The 13,958-nt window shown below is 39.6% G+C and overlaps 1 protein-coding gene across 1 annotated transcript; it reads left to right on the plus strand.

Annotated features, from left to right (window-relative positions):
- The first annotated feature begins 12,531 nt into the window (after positions 1 to 12,531).
- On the plus strand, positions 12,532 to 13,413 carry LOC101595420 (taste receptor type 2 member 14-like). Its single transcript, XM_004672339.2, has one exon. It carries the CDS (start codon positions 12,532 to 12,534, stop codon positions 13,411 to 13,413), a length of 882 nt encoding a protein of 293 aa, XP_004672396.2.
- Positions 13,414 to 13,958: the final 545 nt, after the last annotated feature.

Genomic DNA, 13,958 nt, shown 5'->3' on the forward strand with positions numbered 1-13,958 from the left:
GGAATCTTCCCAAAACCCTGGCTTACACTTTATTATTCCATTGAGTCTCATTTCAAAACACTGACACTGTTTAAATGTATATTATCTGTGCAACTAACTTCATGGTATTTTGTTACAGTCACACTATGAAATGAACACACTTACTTATAAAAAATTATATTTTAAAGTAAATTTATTTGCAAGCAGATAGATACAGAAAGAGAGAGAGGGAATGAATGCTGCAGGGCCTCTAGCCACTGCAAATGAGCTCCAGACTCATGAGCCATCTTTACTTTTATTTATTTTACTATTTGTTTATTTGAGTGAGAGAGGGAAAGAGGCAGAAAGAGAGAGAAAGGGAGAATAGGTGCACCAAGGTCTCCAGCCACTGTAAACAAACTCCAGACATGCGACACCTTGTCATCTGGCTTACATGGCTCCTGGGGAATCGAACCTGGGTCCTTAGGCTTTGCAGGCAAGTGCCTTAACCACTGAGCCATCTTTCCAGCTCTATTTTTATTATTTATCATCAATAACTTATATTTTCATAGATTATTTAAGTACATTATAACTTTTAAAATAAATTTTATGAAAAGAACTCATTAAATCAACAAATATTCTTCCAGTTTATTTGCCTATCAATGTCAGAACATACTTTCCACATCCAAGAACTTATTTGGTACACTAAACTATGACTTGGAGACACCAATTTATCTCACAATTTTGATCTGACTATAGTCCTGACTTCTTTTTTTACTGACGACTTTCATGATTGTAAACAATATCCCATGGTAGTTCCATCTCTCCCCCCCACTTTCCCCTTTGAAACTCCACTATCCTTCAAATTCCCTCCCCCTGTCAATTTGTCTATTCTTTATTTTGATGTCATGTTTTCCTCCTGTTATGATGGTCTTGTGTCAGGCACTGTGAGGTCATGGATATCCAGGCCATTTTGTGTCTGGAGGAGCACGTTGTAAAGAGTCCTACCCTTCCTTTGGCTCTTACATTCTTTCTGCCATCTCTTCTGTAATGGACCCTGAGTCCTGAATTTGAAATCTCTCATTTCATAGCAATTCCTTCAGATTCTTTGGATTCTGCCCATACACCCCCATGGTAATTTCTAGTCTCCCTCTTTTTAATTTTTATTTATTTATTTATTTGAGAGCAACAGACACAGAGAGAAAGACAGATAGAGGGAGAGAGAGGGAATGGGCACACCAGGGCTTCCAGCCTCTGCAAACGAACTCCAGATGCGTGCGCCCCCTTGTGCATCTGCCTAACGTGGGACCTGGGGAACCGAGCCTCAAACCGGGGTCCATAGGCTTCACAGGCAAGCGCTTAACTGCTAAGCCATCTCTCCAGCCCCTCTTTTTAATTTTTATTTCCAGGTAGGATCTCACTCTTGGCCAGGCTGGCCTGGAACTCACTCCTTTTAAAATACATAGGCCAGGGGGCTAGAAAGATGGCTTAGTGGTTAAGCGCTTGCTTGTGAAGCCTAAGGACCCTGGTTCAAGGCTCGATTCCCCAGTACCCACGTAAGCAAGATGCACAAGGTGTCACATGCATTTGGAGTTCGTTTGCAGTGGCTGGAAGCCCTGGTGCACCCTTTCTGTCTGTCTCTCTGTCTCTTTCTCTGTCGCTTTCAAATAAATAAACAACAAAAATAAAAATAAATACACCAAATTTAACAGAGGAAGTGTTACATTATAAGTTTCAATATGATTCATCTGCATTTTAAAGATTTGTTTATTTATTTGAGAGAAAGAGAGAGAGGTAGAATGAATGAGGATGGGCATGCCAGGGCCTCCAGCCTGTACATGAACTCCAGATACATGTGCCATCTTCTGCATCTGGTTGTACATGGGTATCAAGGAATTGAACTGGGGTACCTGGGCTTTGCAGGCAAGTGTCTTAACTGCTGAGCAATCTCTCTAGCCACTCATCTGTAGTTTTTGGTTTGAGTTTGTGTTTCAGGAAGTTCAGTCTTTCTGCTACTAGAGATAAGGCTGCTTTTAAAAGGTCATAGAAATATTCCCATTTTCCCTTGGGACTCTAGAGTTCTGTGCTCCTTGTCCTTGTGGTTGTTTGAGTAAAAATGTTCCCCCCCACCACCCATTGTCTCATGTATTTTGAACACTTGGATCCTCAGCTAGTGGCAATTTGGAAACATGGTGGGGCTTTAAGGAGGTGGAGCCTTACTGGAGTAGATATGGCACATGGGGTAGACCTTGAGGTTTGCTGTCCCAGCCCACTGATGCTCAGAGCTAGCTCACTGGCTGTTTCCTCTCAGCTGATGTGACAAGATGTGACACCCCAGTTTTCACCATGCTTTCCCTACTGTGATAATGCTTTCCTTTTATTTTTATTTATTTATTTATTTATTTATTTATTTATTTGAAAGAGAGAGAGAGGATATTGGCATGCCAGGGCCTCCAGCCACTGAAAATGAATTCCAAATGTGCCACCTTGTGCCTTAACTGCTAAGCCATTTCTCCAGTCCAAGCTTCCCTTTGAAACTGCAAGTTGAAGTAAATCTTTTCCTTCCACCAGCTACTTCAGATATTTTGTCCCAGCAATGAGAAGACAACTGCTATGGAAAATGGGTTTCACTGGGACATCTTATTCAATCTCCCTTATTATCTTGTACTACTTATTTTCACTGTAAATTTCTACGGTAGCCAGCTCCAGCATTATGACTTCTATGTACATTGATTATAAATTATATTTTATAAATTTTCACCTATGGACAATTATTTAGCTTATTGTCTCAGCACATGCCATAGATTACCAATGACACTGGAAACAAGGGTCATGGATATCTTACATTTAGTCATATAAAAAAAGAACTGTTTTCCAGCAGCACGAAACCAATTCGTAGAACATTTCCTAAGGATTTGTTTTCCCCAGAACTGCTTTCTGCATCAGCCGGGATTTAATCAAAGAAGCAGAACCATCGTGAGTGATTTGGAATGCATGTTTGGTTGTAGGCTTGAAGGCGTGGCAGGTCACACACAGGCAGGCAGGTGGCAGATCTGGATGTAAAACAACCAAGAGAAGCTGGAAGTAACGAGGACAAACCTTGAGCCCTAAGGAAGAACTGGACTCCGTGCATGTTTCACTAACTTGAATCCCACGTGTGTAGGAGACATGCAGTGGAAGCCGATGGCCTTGCAAAGACTGCAAAGGCTTCCAGACCAGAGCACCATAAAACGGAGGGGGCAGCCCAGTGGGGATTAGGAAAATTAGCAAAGTGAGCCAGCAAATCAGCCACAAGAGCAGCTCATCCCTGACTTCTAAACCCTTGTTTCTGTCTTTATTTCTTCTGGTCAACCTTGACAACGAATCAAAGAAGGAAAGGAATTCTGGAAAAGTGGTTGCAGATTGTCAAATCTGGTCCAGTACTCCCTGATCTTGGCGTCTAGCTTTCTCATAGTTATGCTTTATGTAGGCACTTCCTCTGTCTCTGGGGTGGGGTTTTGGACAATCTAGAAGCTATGTTGTCACTGCCATCCACCCTGAATGTTGTAAGATCTGACTTTTCAGTGGAGGAATTTTGTCGTCAGTGGTGTGTGACAGTGTCTGAGAAGCCAAGATTGTGCAATGTGACTTCTTCACTAGGGGAAAGGTAGTTCTGCTTATGACCACAGACATTTTCTGGTCAGTGTTTTAACGCCCAAATAATCATGATGTTTCTAAACTGAAATAATAATGTCCTATTAAAAACACAATAGAGGAACATATAAGAACAGCCCTAGAAGTATAATTATTTAAAGAGAACATTTTTAACAATAAAGAAGTACTCAACAAGATGATGAAATAATTCTGAATATAAAGTGCATAATATAAATGAAGCAGAACTAAAGGTATAATAATGAAGTTATAGTGAAATTTCATTGCAACAGATAACAATAATAAAATTAATGACTAGTATAACATCATCGATGATTTTAAATTCTGTCTCTTATTCTGAACTAAAGTGAAAGTGTATATTCTTAACAAGTACACTTGCATTATGTGCAAATGTGAACAATATATTAAGTAACAAAAGCATTTCTGTTTTACACAGAAAAGACAATTAGCCAATTCAGTATGAAACAGACCATATCAAAATACTTCCCTTAAATGATTTCATCTCAGTTTTGTTTAGAAGTAAATGAGCTGAACCTTTAATTCAATATTATGAAAGAAATCACAGAGCAGGTATGAATAAAGTAGAATGAGCGCTAGGTTATTATTTTATTGTCTGCTAGGTGCCAACACTTCTCTAGTGTTCTATATTACACACAGAGAAAAATTAAAGATATCTTAAGTTAGACAGCTGGTCTAGGATCTAGTCAGGAACTGAACACTTCACAGTGTCAGCCTTTTCAGTAACACCATTCCTGAGAGCAACAGTGGACAATACTGGCCTTCCTTTTTCTTGCTTAGAAGTCTTCAGTAGGGTTTCACTGCAGCTCAGGCTGACCTGGAACTCACTATGTAGTCACAGGGTGGCCTTGAACTCATGGTGATCCTCCTGCCTCTGCCTCCCAAGTGCTGGGTTTAAAAGCATGTGCCACCACACGCAGATTCTAGAAATTTTAACTCCAGTGGTTTCAGACCCACTCCAGCCCTTATGCTTGTGAAGGAAGTAGATGTACCTTCTTCACTACTGATCCATGTCTTTAGCCCATAAATGAATTTCATATGTAAAACATAATTAAAGGAAGCTGGTTAATTATATTATACTACACATTATCATTTTCACAGTTTTAGTTCAATTATACTTCAGTGGCTTTTTTTTTGGTTTGATTTTTGTTTTTTCGAGGTTGAGTCTCACTGTCCTGGAATTCACTATGTAGTCTCAGGGTGAGCTAGAGTGAGACCCTACCTTGAAAAACAAACAAACATATATATGTATGTATGTATGTATATATATTTTGGAGCTAAGAGTGGTGGTTCACACCAATGATCTTGGCAGCTGGAAGGCTGAAGCAAGAAAATTGCTGAGTTTGAGTCCATCCTGGGCTATACAGTGAGCTCTGGGCCAGCCTGAACTACAGAGTGAGATCGATCTATCTATCTATCTATCTATCTATCTATCTATCTATCTATCTATCTATCATCTATCTTTCTAATCATTATCTATCCATCATTCTCTCCCCTATCTTTATCAATATATCTTAACATATTTATGGGAAAAATTACTGGAAAAGAATCTGTCCATAGAAACAAATCATCCCCGGATTTCAGGCTTCTGTTTCACAGAAGGCAGTAACTAAATTCTATAGCATATGATGGGGACACAATGGTAAGGGCACTTTATAGTCTACATTATGAGGGAACACGTGTGCTTCATTTTGTAGAGGAAACTGCTTGCCACATGCACACTGGTTAATGGTTTGTTCTGACTGTGTCTTCAGTTTGTCTTCCAAATAGAGGCTCATGAAAAAGGCAGAACTCAATGGCCTTCGGTGCCAACCCTTCTGTGCTACATAGAGTCTCTAATGAAGTAACAGCATAATCCTTCAGAGAGAGAGAGAGAGAGACAGAGGAGAGAGGGGGGGAGGGAGGGAGGGAGGGAGGGAGGGAGGAGCATTTGGCTTACGTGGAATCTGGAGAGTTGGACATGGGTCCTTAGGCTTTGCAGGCAATTGCCTGAACCGCTAAGCCATCTCTCCAGCCCTCATCAAATCTTTAACTGATCCCTGCATGATGCTTGGAGGTGTGCAATAAAGGGATTAAGATTTTATCTGTCACTACACTCAGTGAAGACTTAGTAATGGAACATATTACCTTAGGTCAAAATTGTTCTCTTTTCCTTGAAAACGCGCAATAGAGTCTGTTGGCTCACAGCAGTTATATCTCTTGTCTACTATTCTTAGCATGGTTATGAGGCAGAAGAATAGGGCAGATAGCGAGGTCTGGAAGGCTTTATACAAAACCTTAAAATTAGCATATGGAAGAACACTGAAGAGGATAAAAGGGTGTTTTAAACCTTGATGACCTTTCAGTCATTATACTTTTCCTTTTGGAAATTCTCAGACAGTAATTTCTTCCATCCATGAGAGGTGTGTGTGTGTTGTGTTTGTGTACACATGCTTTAAACTTGATAAACATGGATGCACATAGTTATTAGGTATCAGTTACCAAGTTTCAAGGAATACTTGCATTCCTTGGTTTTCAAGAAAAACTGGATGTTTAATAGGAAAAATTGGGATTCTTTATATATGTATATATTGCATTAAATTAAATGAATAGATGGTAGTGATGATTCTAGATGTAACCAAGATTCATTGAATTACGGAAGCCTTCTGTATGTTCCATGTATTTTCTAAAATTTTACTAACAAACAACTAGAGCTGGTTAGCACAAATTATGGTGAGATTAAACATCAAAAATTGCAAACAGTGTAACAGAATATGACTTTATTTGCATGCTAGCAAATGACAACAAAACTTTCACTCCAACTTCCGCTATGGGATAGACCCACTTATATGAATAAGAGTTAATTTAAGCAGTTATGGAAATGCACCATTTTCCATAAATATAAGATTAAATTCACTCACTAACACACTGTGGTGTTAACCTGCTGACACTGGTGATGGAAGTGAAAAGAAACAAGTGTGGCACTACATATCCATTAGTCAAGGGCACATTGAACTAAGGTCAATATGTATAAAGACTTATGACTGATGCTATTAAGCCTATCTTATCAACTTCTACCCTAAATTTGTTTGGTCAGACATGATGACTATACTAGCAACATTATTTCCATCTTAGTAATGTCAGAATCTCTCATGGAGAGTTTTCCAGTGGGTTCTTAGCACTGGTGAGTTGCATTGACTAGATCAAGAGACAAAGATGTGAAACAATGTGATGTGATGAGGATTCTGCTAGTCCTTACATCACCATGAGCCAAGAGGGGCAGGATGGTCAGCACATGAAGGATCATGACCTCCAGGATTTTTCTAGGGTGGTCAAAGAGGGAACTAGAAGTACTTACTGGAAAAGAGAGAGAGAACAACTCATAGCAATTTGTGTTCACAGTTCTCTTTGTCTTTTCTAACTTGTTGGTCAGAGTTTATCCAAAGTAGAACCAACATCTCTGCATTTATTTATTTATTTGCCTTACATCATCCAGCTCCTCCAGGGCCATTTACAAAGTAAAATCTTATGCTCATAGTGTGGAGCTCCACTGTACTTCACAATAGAAATATAATCTCGATCAGACAAGGTGTTGACTCAGAGAATAGGACATAGGATATGTGACATCTCACAGACTTGCGTCCAAAACAGTCCATGCACTGTGCCACTCAGATGTCTTCAAACCGTGACTGGACTCATAAATCATGTATGACTTGTGCATTTGTAGATTGCCTGTGTTTGAGGACCACATGATTGCTTTATAGCTGTTTATTTATTTATAAGCAAGAGAGAAAGGGGGGGAGGGAGGGAGAATGGGCATGCCAAGGCCTCCAGCCACCACAAATGAACTCCAGACACATGTGTCACCTTTTGCTTCTGGCTTATGTAGGTACTGGGGAAATAAACTTGGGTCCTTAGAGTTTGTAGGCAACCACCTTAACCACTAAGTCCTACAGCTCTGTTTTTGTTGCCTCGCTGGATATCTCTTTAGTCACCTTGCTGAATGTCCAAAGTAACATCTATTATGTATGTATGTATGTATGTATGTATGTATGTATGTATGTATGTATCTATCTATCTATCTATCTATCTATCTATCTATCTATCTATCTATCTATCTATCTATCATCTATCTTTCTAATCCTTATCCATCATTCTCTCCCCTATCTTTATCAATATGTCTTATATCATCAATCTTCTTTTATCTAGTCATTGTCAATCTACATATATATCTAAGTCTGTTACACTGAAAAATGCTTTTCTTCCTTGAAATGTGAAAATTAGATTTAAAACTAAACTATAAAAACTAGAGAAGAGCTTCAACAATATGCTTGAATTTCTACTACATTATAGTGATGTTGATCCAGAGATTATCTAGTTTATCTAAACAATGTAGATTTTGAAGATTTATAGCTAGGAATTTATTATTATATATATCATGATCTAAAGAAAGAGAGATACATAGTTAGAATTTTGGTCTGTCAAACCTTTTAAATTACTTTCATTTGGAACAAAAATGTACAAAGCTTGTCAGTAATTAAAAATCAAAATCAGGGGCTGGATAGATAGCTTAGTACTTAGGCACTTGCCTGCAAAGTCTAAGGATCCGAGTTTGAGACTCCAGTGCCCACATGAGCCAGGTGCATGAGGTGGCGCCTGCATCTGGAGTTTGCAGTTCTCTCTGTCTCGCTCAAATAATCAATAAATAAAATACTGAAAGTAATAAAATAGCAGCTGGAGGGATGGCTTAGTGGTTAAGGTGTTTGCCTGTGAAGCCAAAGGACTGAGGTTTGATTCCCCAGGGACCTCATAAGCTAGATGCACAAGGGGCACATGCATAATTTTTACTTTCCAGACATTCTTCTAATATATGTAACTGTGGATTTTATAAAATTATATTTAGGATAAGCATTATCCAAACATATTACAACTTTTGCATGACAGATGCAAGTCTATATACACCTATATAAAAGAAGGAATGAGCATGGATTAGGTGTATGCAAGAACTATTGATAGTAACATGATTTTGGTGTCAATAATTAACCACCTACAGATTTTAAAATGATTAATGTATAATAGATGTATTCATTAATGCATGTGAAACATAGTAATAATTGTATACACATAAGAATAGGTACACACAAGATAGAACATGCCAAGAAATGAAATATAACATATATATTTGGCCATCAGATATATCTAATTCCTCATTTCAAATATAAGATCAATTTAGAAAGCTTTTTTTTTAAAAAGAAATATTTTTATTTATTTATTTATTTGAGAGCGACAGACAGAGAGAGAAAGACAGGTAGAGGGAGAGAGAGAGAATGGGTGCGCCAGGGCTTCCAGCCACTGCAAATGAACTCCAGACGCGTGCGTCCCCTTGTGCATCTGGCTAACGTGGGACCTGGGGAACCGAGCCTCGAACCGGGGTCCTTAGGCTTCACAGGCAAGCGCTTAACCGCTAAGCCATCTCTCCAGCCCTTAGAAAGCTTTTAAATAGGTATCTCAGTTTATTCCAAGTTTTTTAGTCTATATAATTTAGGAATCGGGAATTCTTAAAAGATATTTATCATTATTTGTAACATGTAATTTACATAAAAACATGTTGTACTTATCTATGCAGTTTTCATGTATGTAGTATAACCCACTTTAATTTTTATGCTCAAGAATGCCAAATTATGGTGATTATAGGTGGATCAGAAATATGGCTTAACTGAATGTTACACTGAGAAATTGGTGGATTTTTTTTTAAAGAAATTTTTTTAAACTTTTTTTTATTTTTATTTATTTATTTATTTATTTATTTATTTATTTATTTGAGAGCAACAGACACAGAGAGAAAGACAGATAGAGGGAGAGAGAATGGGCGCGCTAGGGCTTCCAGCCTCTGCAAACGAACTCCAGACGCTTGCGCCCCCTTGTGCATCTGGCTAACATAGGACCTGGGGAACCGAGCCTCGAACCGGGGTCCTTAGGCTTCACAGGCAAGCGCTTAACCGCTAAGCCATCTCTCCAGCCCTTGGTGGGTTTTTAATGCAATTATGTACCTGTAATTTTCTAAGGTGGAAAACAGCTAGGTTATGATAGGAAAAGAAAATTTGAGTAATTTAGAAGCAACCAACAGGTAACCAATGTGAACTTCTATTGGGTATGGATAGTATTGGTATTATGAAGGGTAAATAAAATATATAAATTTAATCCAATAAGTTGGATTCCCCAGGACCCACGTAAGCCAGATGCACAAGGTGGACATATGTTTGGAGTTTGTTCGCAGTAGCTGGAGGCCCTGGTGTGCCCACTCTCTCTCTCTCTCTCTTTCTCTCTCTCTACCTCTTTCCCTCTCTCACTCTCATAAATAAATAAATAAACAAACAAACAAACAAGTAAATAAAAATCATAACTTGCAACCAGGACCACAGTTCAGTCTAATTTTCTAAAGCCCATGAGGTTCTGCTATTAGTTCCCACCCTGACAGGTTTTTGTGTCCAACACCCATGATGGTTTATTTTTGTCTTCTTTCCAAAGCTTATTTTTGTTATGTGTAAGGATAAAATCCAGAGATTTTGCATTCATTGAAATCCGTGCACTGAACCCTAGGACACTACCCTCTGGTGCTAAGGGGGAGGTGGTGTAACCTTTAAGAAGTGGGACTAAGCAGAAGGACGTTAAGGCCTTGGAGACAAGCCCTTGAAAGGGTTCTTGGGACCTGTGCCACCATGTGCATCTGGCTTAAGTGTCCCCTGGAGAATCAAACCTGGGTCCTCAGGCTTTGCAGGCAAGTGCCTTAACCACTAAACCGTTTCTCCAGCCCATATTACCTTTGGGGGGAAGCGGGGTCATTTACTCCTTAAATAGTGGAAAGGAATGGCTGTGACTTGCTGCTCACTCTCCATCACGTCCAGGCTGTGTGTCATCCTCCAGCTGCCTGAGTGTCTGAAGCCACAATCACAGAGTTGATGTTGGAGGGAGGTGAGGGGAAATAGATGGATCTTCAGTTCTTTGGTGTTCATGAGGGAATCACCTCTGCTGGGCACAGGAGAGATAGGAATGAGGGGGATGCTTGCCATGTGGATGAACTCATTCACCTCAGAGACAATCTCAACAATCATAAAAGTTTCTATCTCGCTCCTGTGCATGGAAGACTGTTCCCAAAGTTTACTGAGTAGTTAAATTTACTATTATATAAAATTAACTTGGAATTTTTTTTTCAAGGTAGGGTCTTGCTGACCTGGAATTCACTATGTAGCCTCAGGGTGGCCTTAAACTCACAGCGATCCTCCTTCCTCTGCCTTCTGAGTGCTGGGATTAAAGACATGCATGACTACCCCTAGCTTAACTTGAAATTCTTTACAAAACAATGTTTATAAGATTGTAAGGGAAGCTGAATCTGGTGGCATAGACCTGCAATCACAGCTACTTGTGAGGCTGAAGCAAAGGGATTGTAAGTTTAAGACCTACTTTATGGACAATTCAAGGCCACCCTTGGCCACTTAGTGAGACTCTCAAAATAAAAATTAAAAGAGATGGATGAGGATATAGCTCAATGGTAGATTACTTGACTACCATGTGCAAGGCTCTAGGAATAATCCCTGCTACTGCCAAACAAAAACAAATCACCATGCTTCTAAGCATGCACTGGATGCATGAGAGTCAATGAAAAATTGCAATGGTTGGAGTGCAAGCAGAAGAATGGGCATCAGTAAATGCATGTTTATGCATGTGTTTTTTTTGTGTGTGTGGGTATTTGCCCAGATAGTCTTTTATGAAGTAAAATGACAAATATTATTCTCAATACTCTGCATTGTAGCACCCCCCAGCCCTGAAAACTCTTAGAGGTGCCCTACAATTAAGGTGGGAGATATATTAAAATGCAAATAGGAAGCCAGGCGTGGTGGTACATGCCTTTAATGTCAGCACTGGGGAGGCAGAGGTAGGAGGATCGCCATGATTTCAAGGCCACCCTGTCTGCACAAACTGTTGCAAATATGTACATTTCATATATAAGTGAATTTTTTTTTTCTGAGGTAGGGTTTCACTCTAGATCAGGCTGACCTGGAACTCACTATGTAGTCTCAGGGTGGCCCCAAACTCATGGTGATCCTCTTACCTCTGCCTTCCAAATGCTGGGGTAAAGACCGTGTGCTACCACGCCTGGCATAAATGATAATTTTTTTTGTTCATGTTTTAAATTTTTATTTATTTGGAAGTGACAAACAGAGAAAGGCAGAGAGAGAGAGAGGGAGGGAGGAGAGAGAGAGAAAGAGAGAGAGAATGGGCGCGCCAGGGCCTCCAGCCACTGTAAACGAACTCCAGACGCATGTGCCCCCTTGTGCATCTGGCTAACGTGGGTCCTGGGGAATCAAGCCTCGAACTGGGGTCCTTAGGCTTCACAGGCAAGTGCTTAACCACTAAGCCATCTCTCCAGTCCATAAATGACAATTTTTATAAGTCATCACCTTAGAAAGTGCCATTCCATAAGCCAGTTCATTTTCTTGTAGGCCACTCTGTGAGTTACACTTCTTGTAATATTAGTTGTGCTCAGTGCACCTGTTGTCAGACTGAAATACGTAGACATATTCAAAATGTCTACATTTTGAAAAAAATGCAAATCAACAAACCTTTATTTGCATGTTAGTTCATGAAAGCATAGCATATCCTTCACCAATTCCAGAAGACTCTGGGCAGGTGTGTATGAGGCACCCAGTGTGTGGGAGAAGAGCAGCTGCTGTCTGGGAAAATGCAAGATCTTCAGGAAGAAAACCATGTGTCCCATCACTAGGACACTTAGATGTGTCATAGTTGACATTATCTATGTGGAATTTTAAAGAAGGATCTTTGAATTTTCAATAACCGGATTACATAGTATTTTAGATGACTGGTCTAAGGTTCACCTTTAGAGTCATTGTACTTGCAGAATTTGTAATGGGAAGTTTAGGAAATGGATTCATAGTCCTGGTGAACTGCATGGACTGGGTCAAGAGGAGGAAGCTCTCTTCAGCAGATAAGATCCTCACTGCTCTGGCCGTCTCCAGGATTGCTATGCTTTGCTTGGTACTCATAAGTCTGCTGGTAACTATGTTACACCCAGGTTTGTTGACTTCAAAAATGGTCAGAGTGACTGATGTTATCTGGACAGTGACCAATCATTTTAACCTCTGGCTCACTACCAGCCTCAGTATCTTTTATTTTCTCAAGATAGCCACATTTTCAAACTCTATTTTTCTTTACCTAAAGTGGAGAGTTAAAAGGGTAACTTCAGTGACATTACTGGTGTCTCTGCTTATCTTGTTTTTGGATATTCTCATTACACACAAGTACCATAACATCAGGGATGGTGGATCCAAAGGGACTAAGCCTACTGGTTCCAGTTCAAGGAACTCTACAGAGTCTTCTAAAGCTCTCTTAGTTACCCACTCTGTGTTCATGTTGGTGCCGTTCACCGTGTCCATGATGGCTTTTCTGTTGCTCATCTTCTCCCTCTGGCGACATCTGAAGCAGATGCAGATCACCATGACAGGACCTAGAGATGCCAGCACCACTGCCCATGTGAAAGCCTTGCTCACTGGCATTGCCCTCCTGTTTCTGCATGCCATCTTCTCAGTCTCTCTTGTCATAGAAATATCAAGCTTTGACTTGCTGGAGGAGAGTCTGATCATTTTAATAGAACATGCCACTGGGATAGCTTTTCCTTCTAGCCACTCATTTGTCCTGATTCTGGGAAACAGTAAGCTGAGACGGGCCTCTCTTTCTGTGCTGTGGCAGCTGACATGCTGGTCAAAAGATAGGGAGCCCTCAGCCCACTAATATATTTTAGGGGTCATAATGCATATTCTTGAGGGGGAATTTGGTCCTAATTTTTTTTATAAGTTTGTAATTTTCCAATTTTCTTCTGTTGAATGTAAAACTATGAATTTTATAAATGTGTGTTTGGAATAGGAATTAACTGAACACATTACAATCTTAGTATTGCATTCACAAATATGTGTATTAATATATCTATACACAAGCTATCAGTACAGAATACTCGGAAAGTTCTCTACAGTCTTAAACTTTGAGTTTTGTCTTAATCTTTAAACTGTTTTTAGATTTTAAAATGAGAAGTGTTTAATAGGTATGGTGTTATATGCATGCTTATGAGACATGGTTTCCAGAATCAGAACTTTGTGATTTCATTAACTTTTCCTGGGAAGATGTGAATAAACATCTCTTCTTCCAAGATACAGCAATGATGACAGTCCAAAGTAAAGATTCACCCAAGTGCAACCAATGCTTTTATTGTACTTACATACAAAGCATGGATGACGGGTTAATTTATAGGAGTATGAGTGACCCCAAAACAGTGGCACCAT

The sequence above is a fragment of the Jaculus jaculus genome, chromosome 23, assembly GCF_020740685.1.
Source record: "Jaculus jaculus isolate mJacJac1 chromosome 23, mJacJac1.mat.Y.cur, whole genome shotgun sequence".
Classification (NCBI taxonomy): Eukaryota; Metazoa; Chordata; class Mammalia; order Rodentia; family Dipodidae; genus Jaculus; species Jaculus jaculus.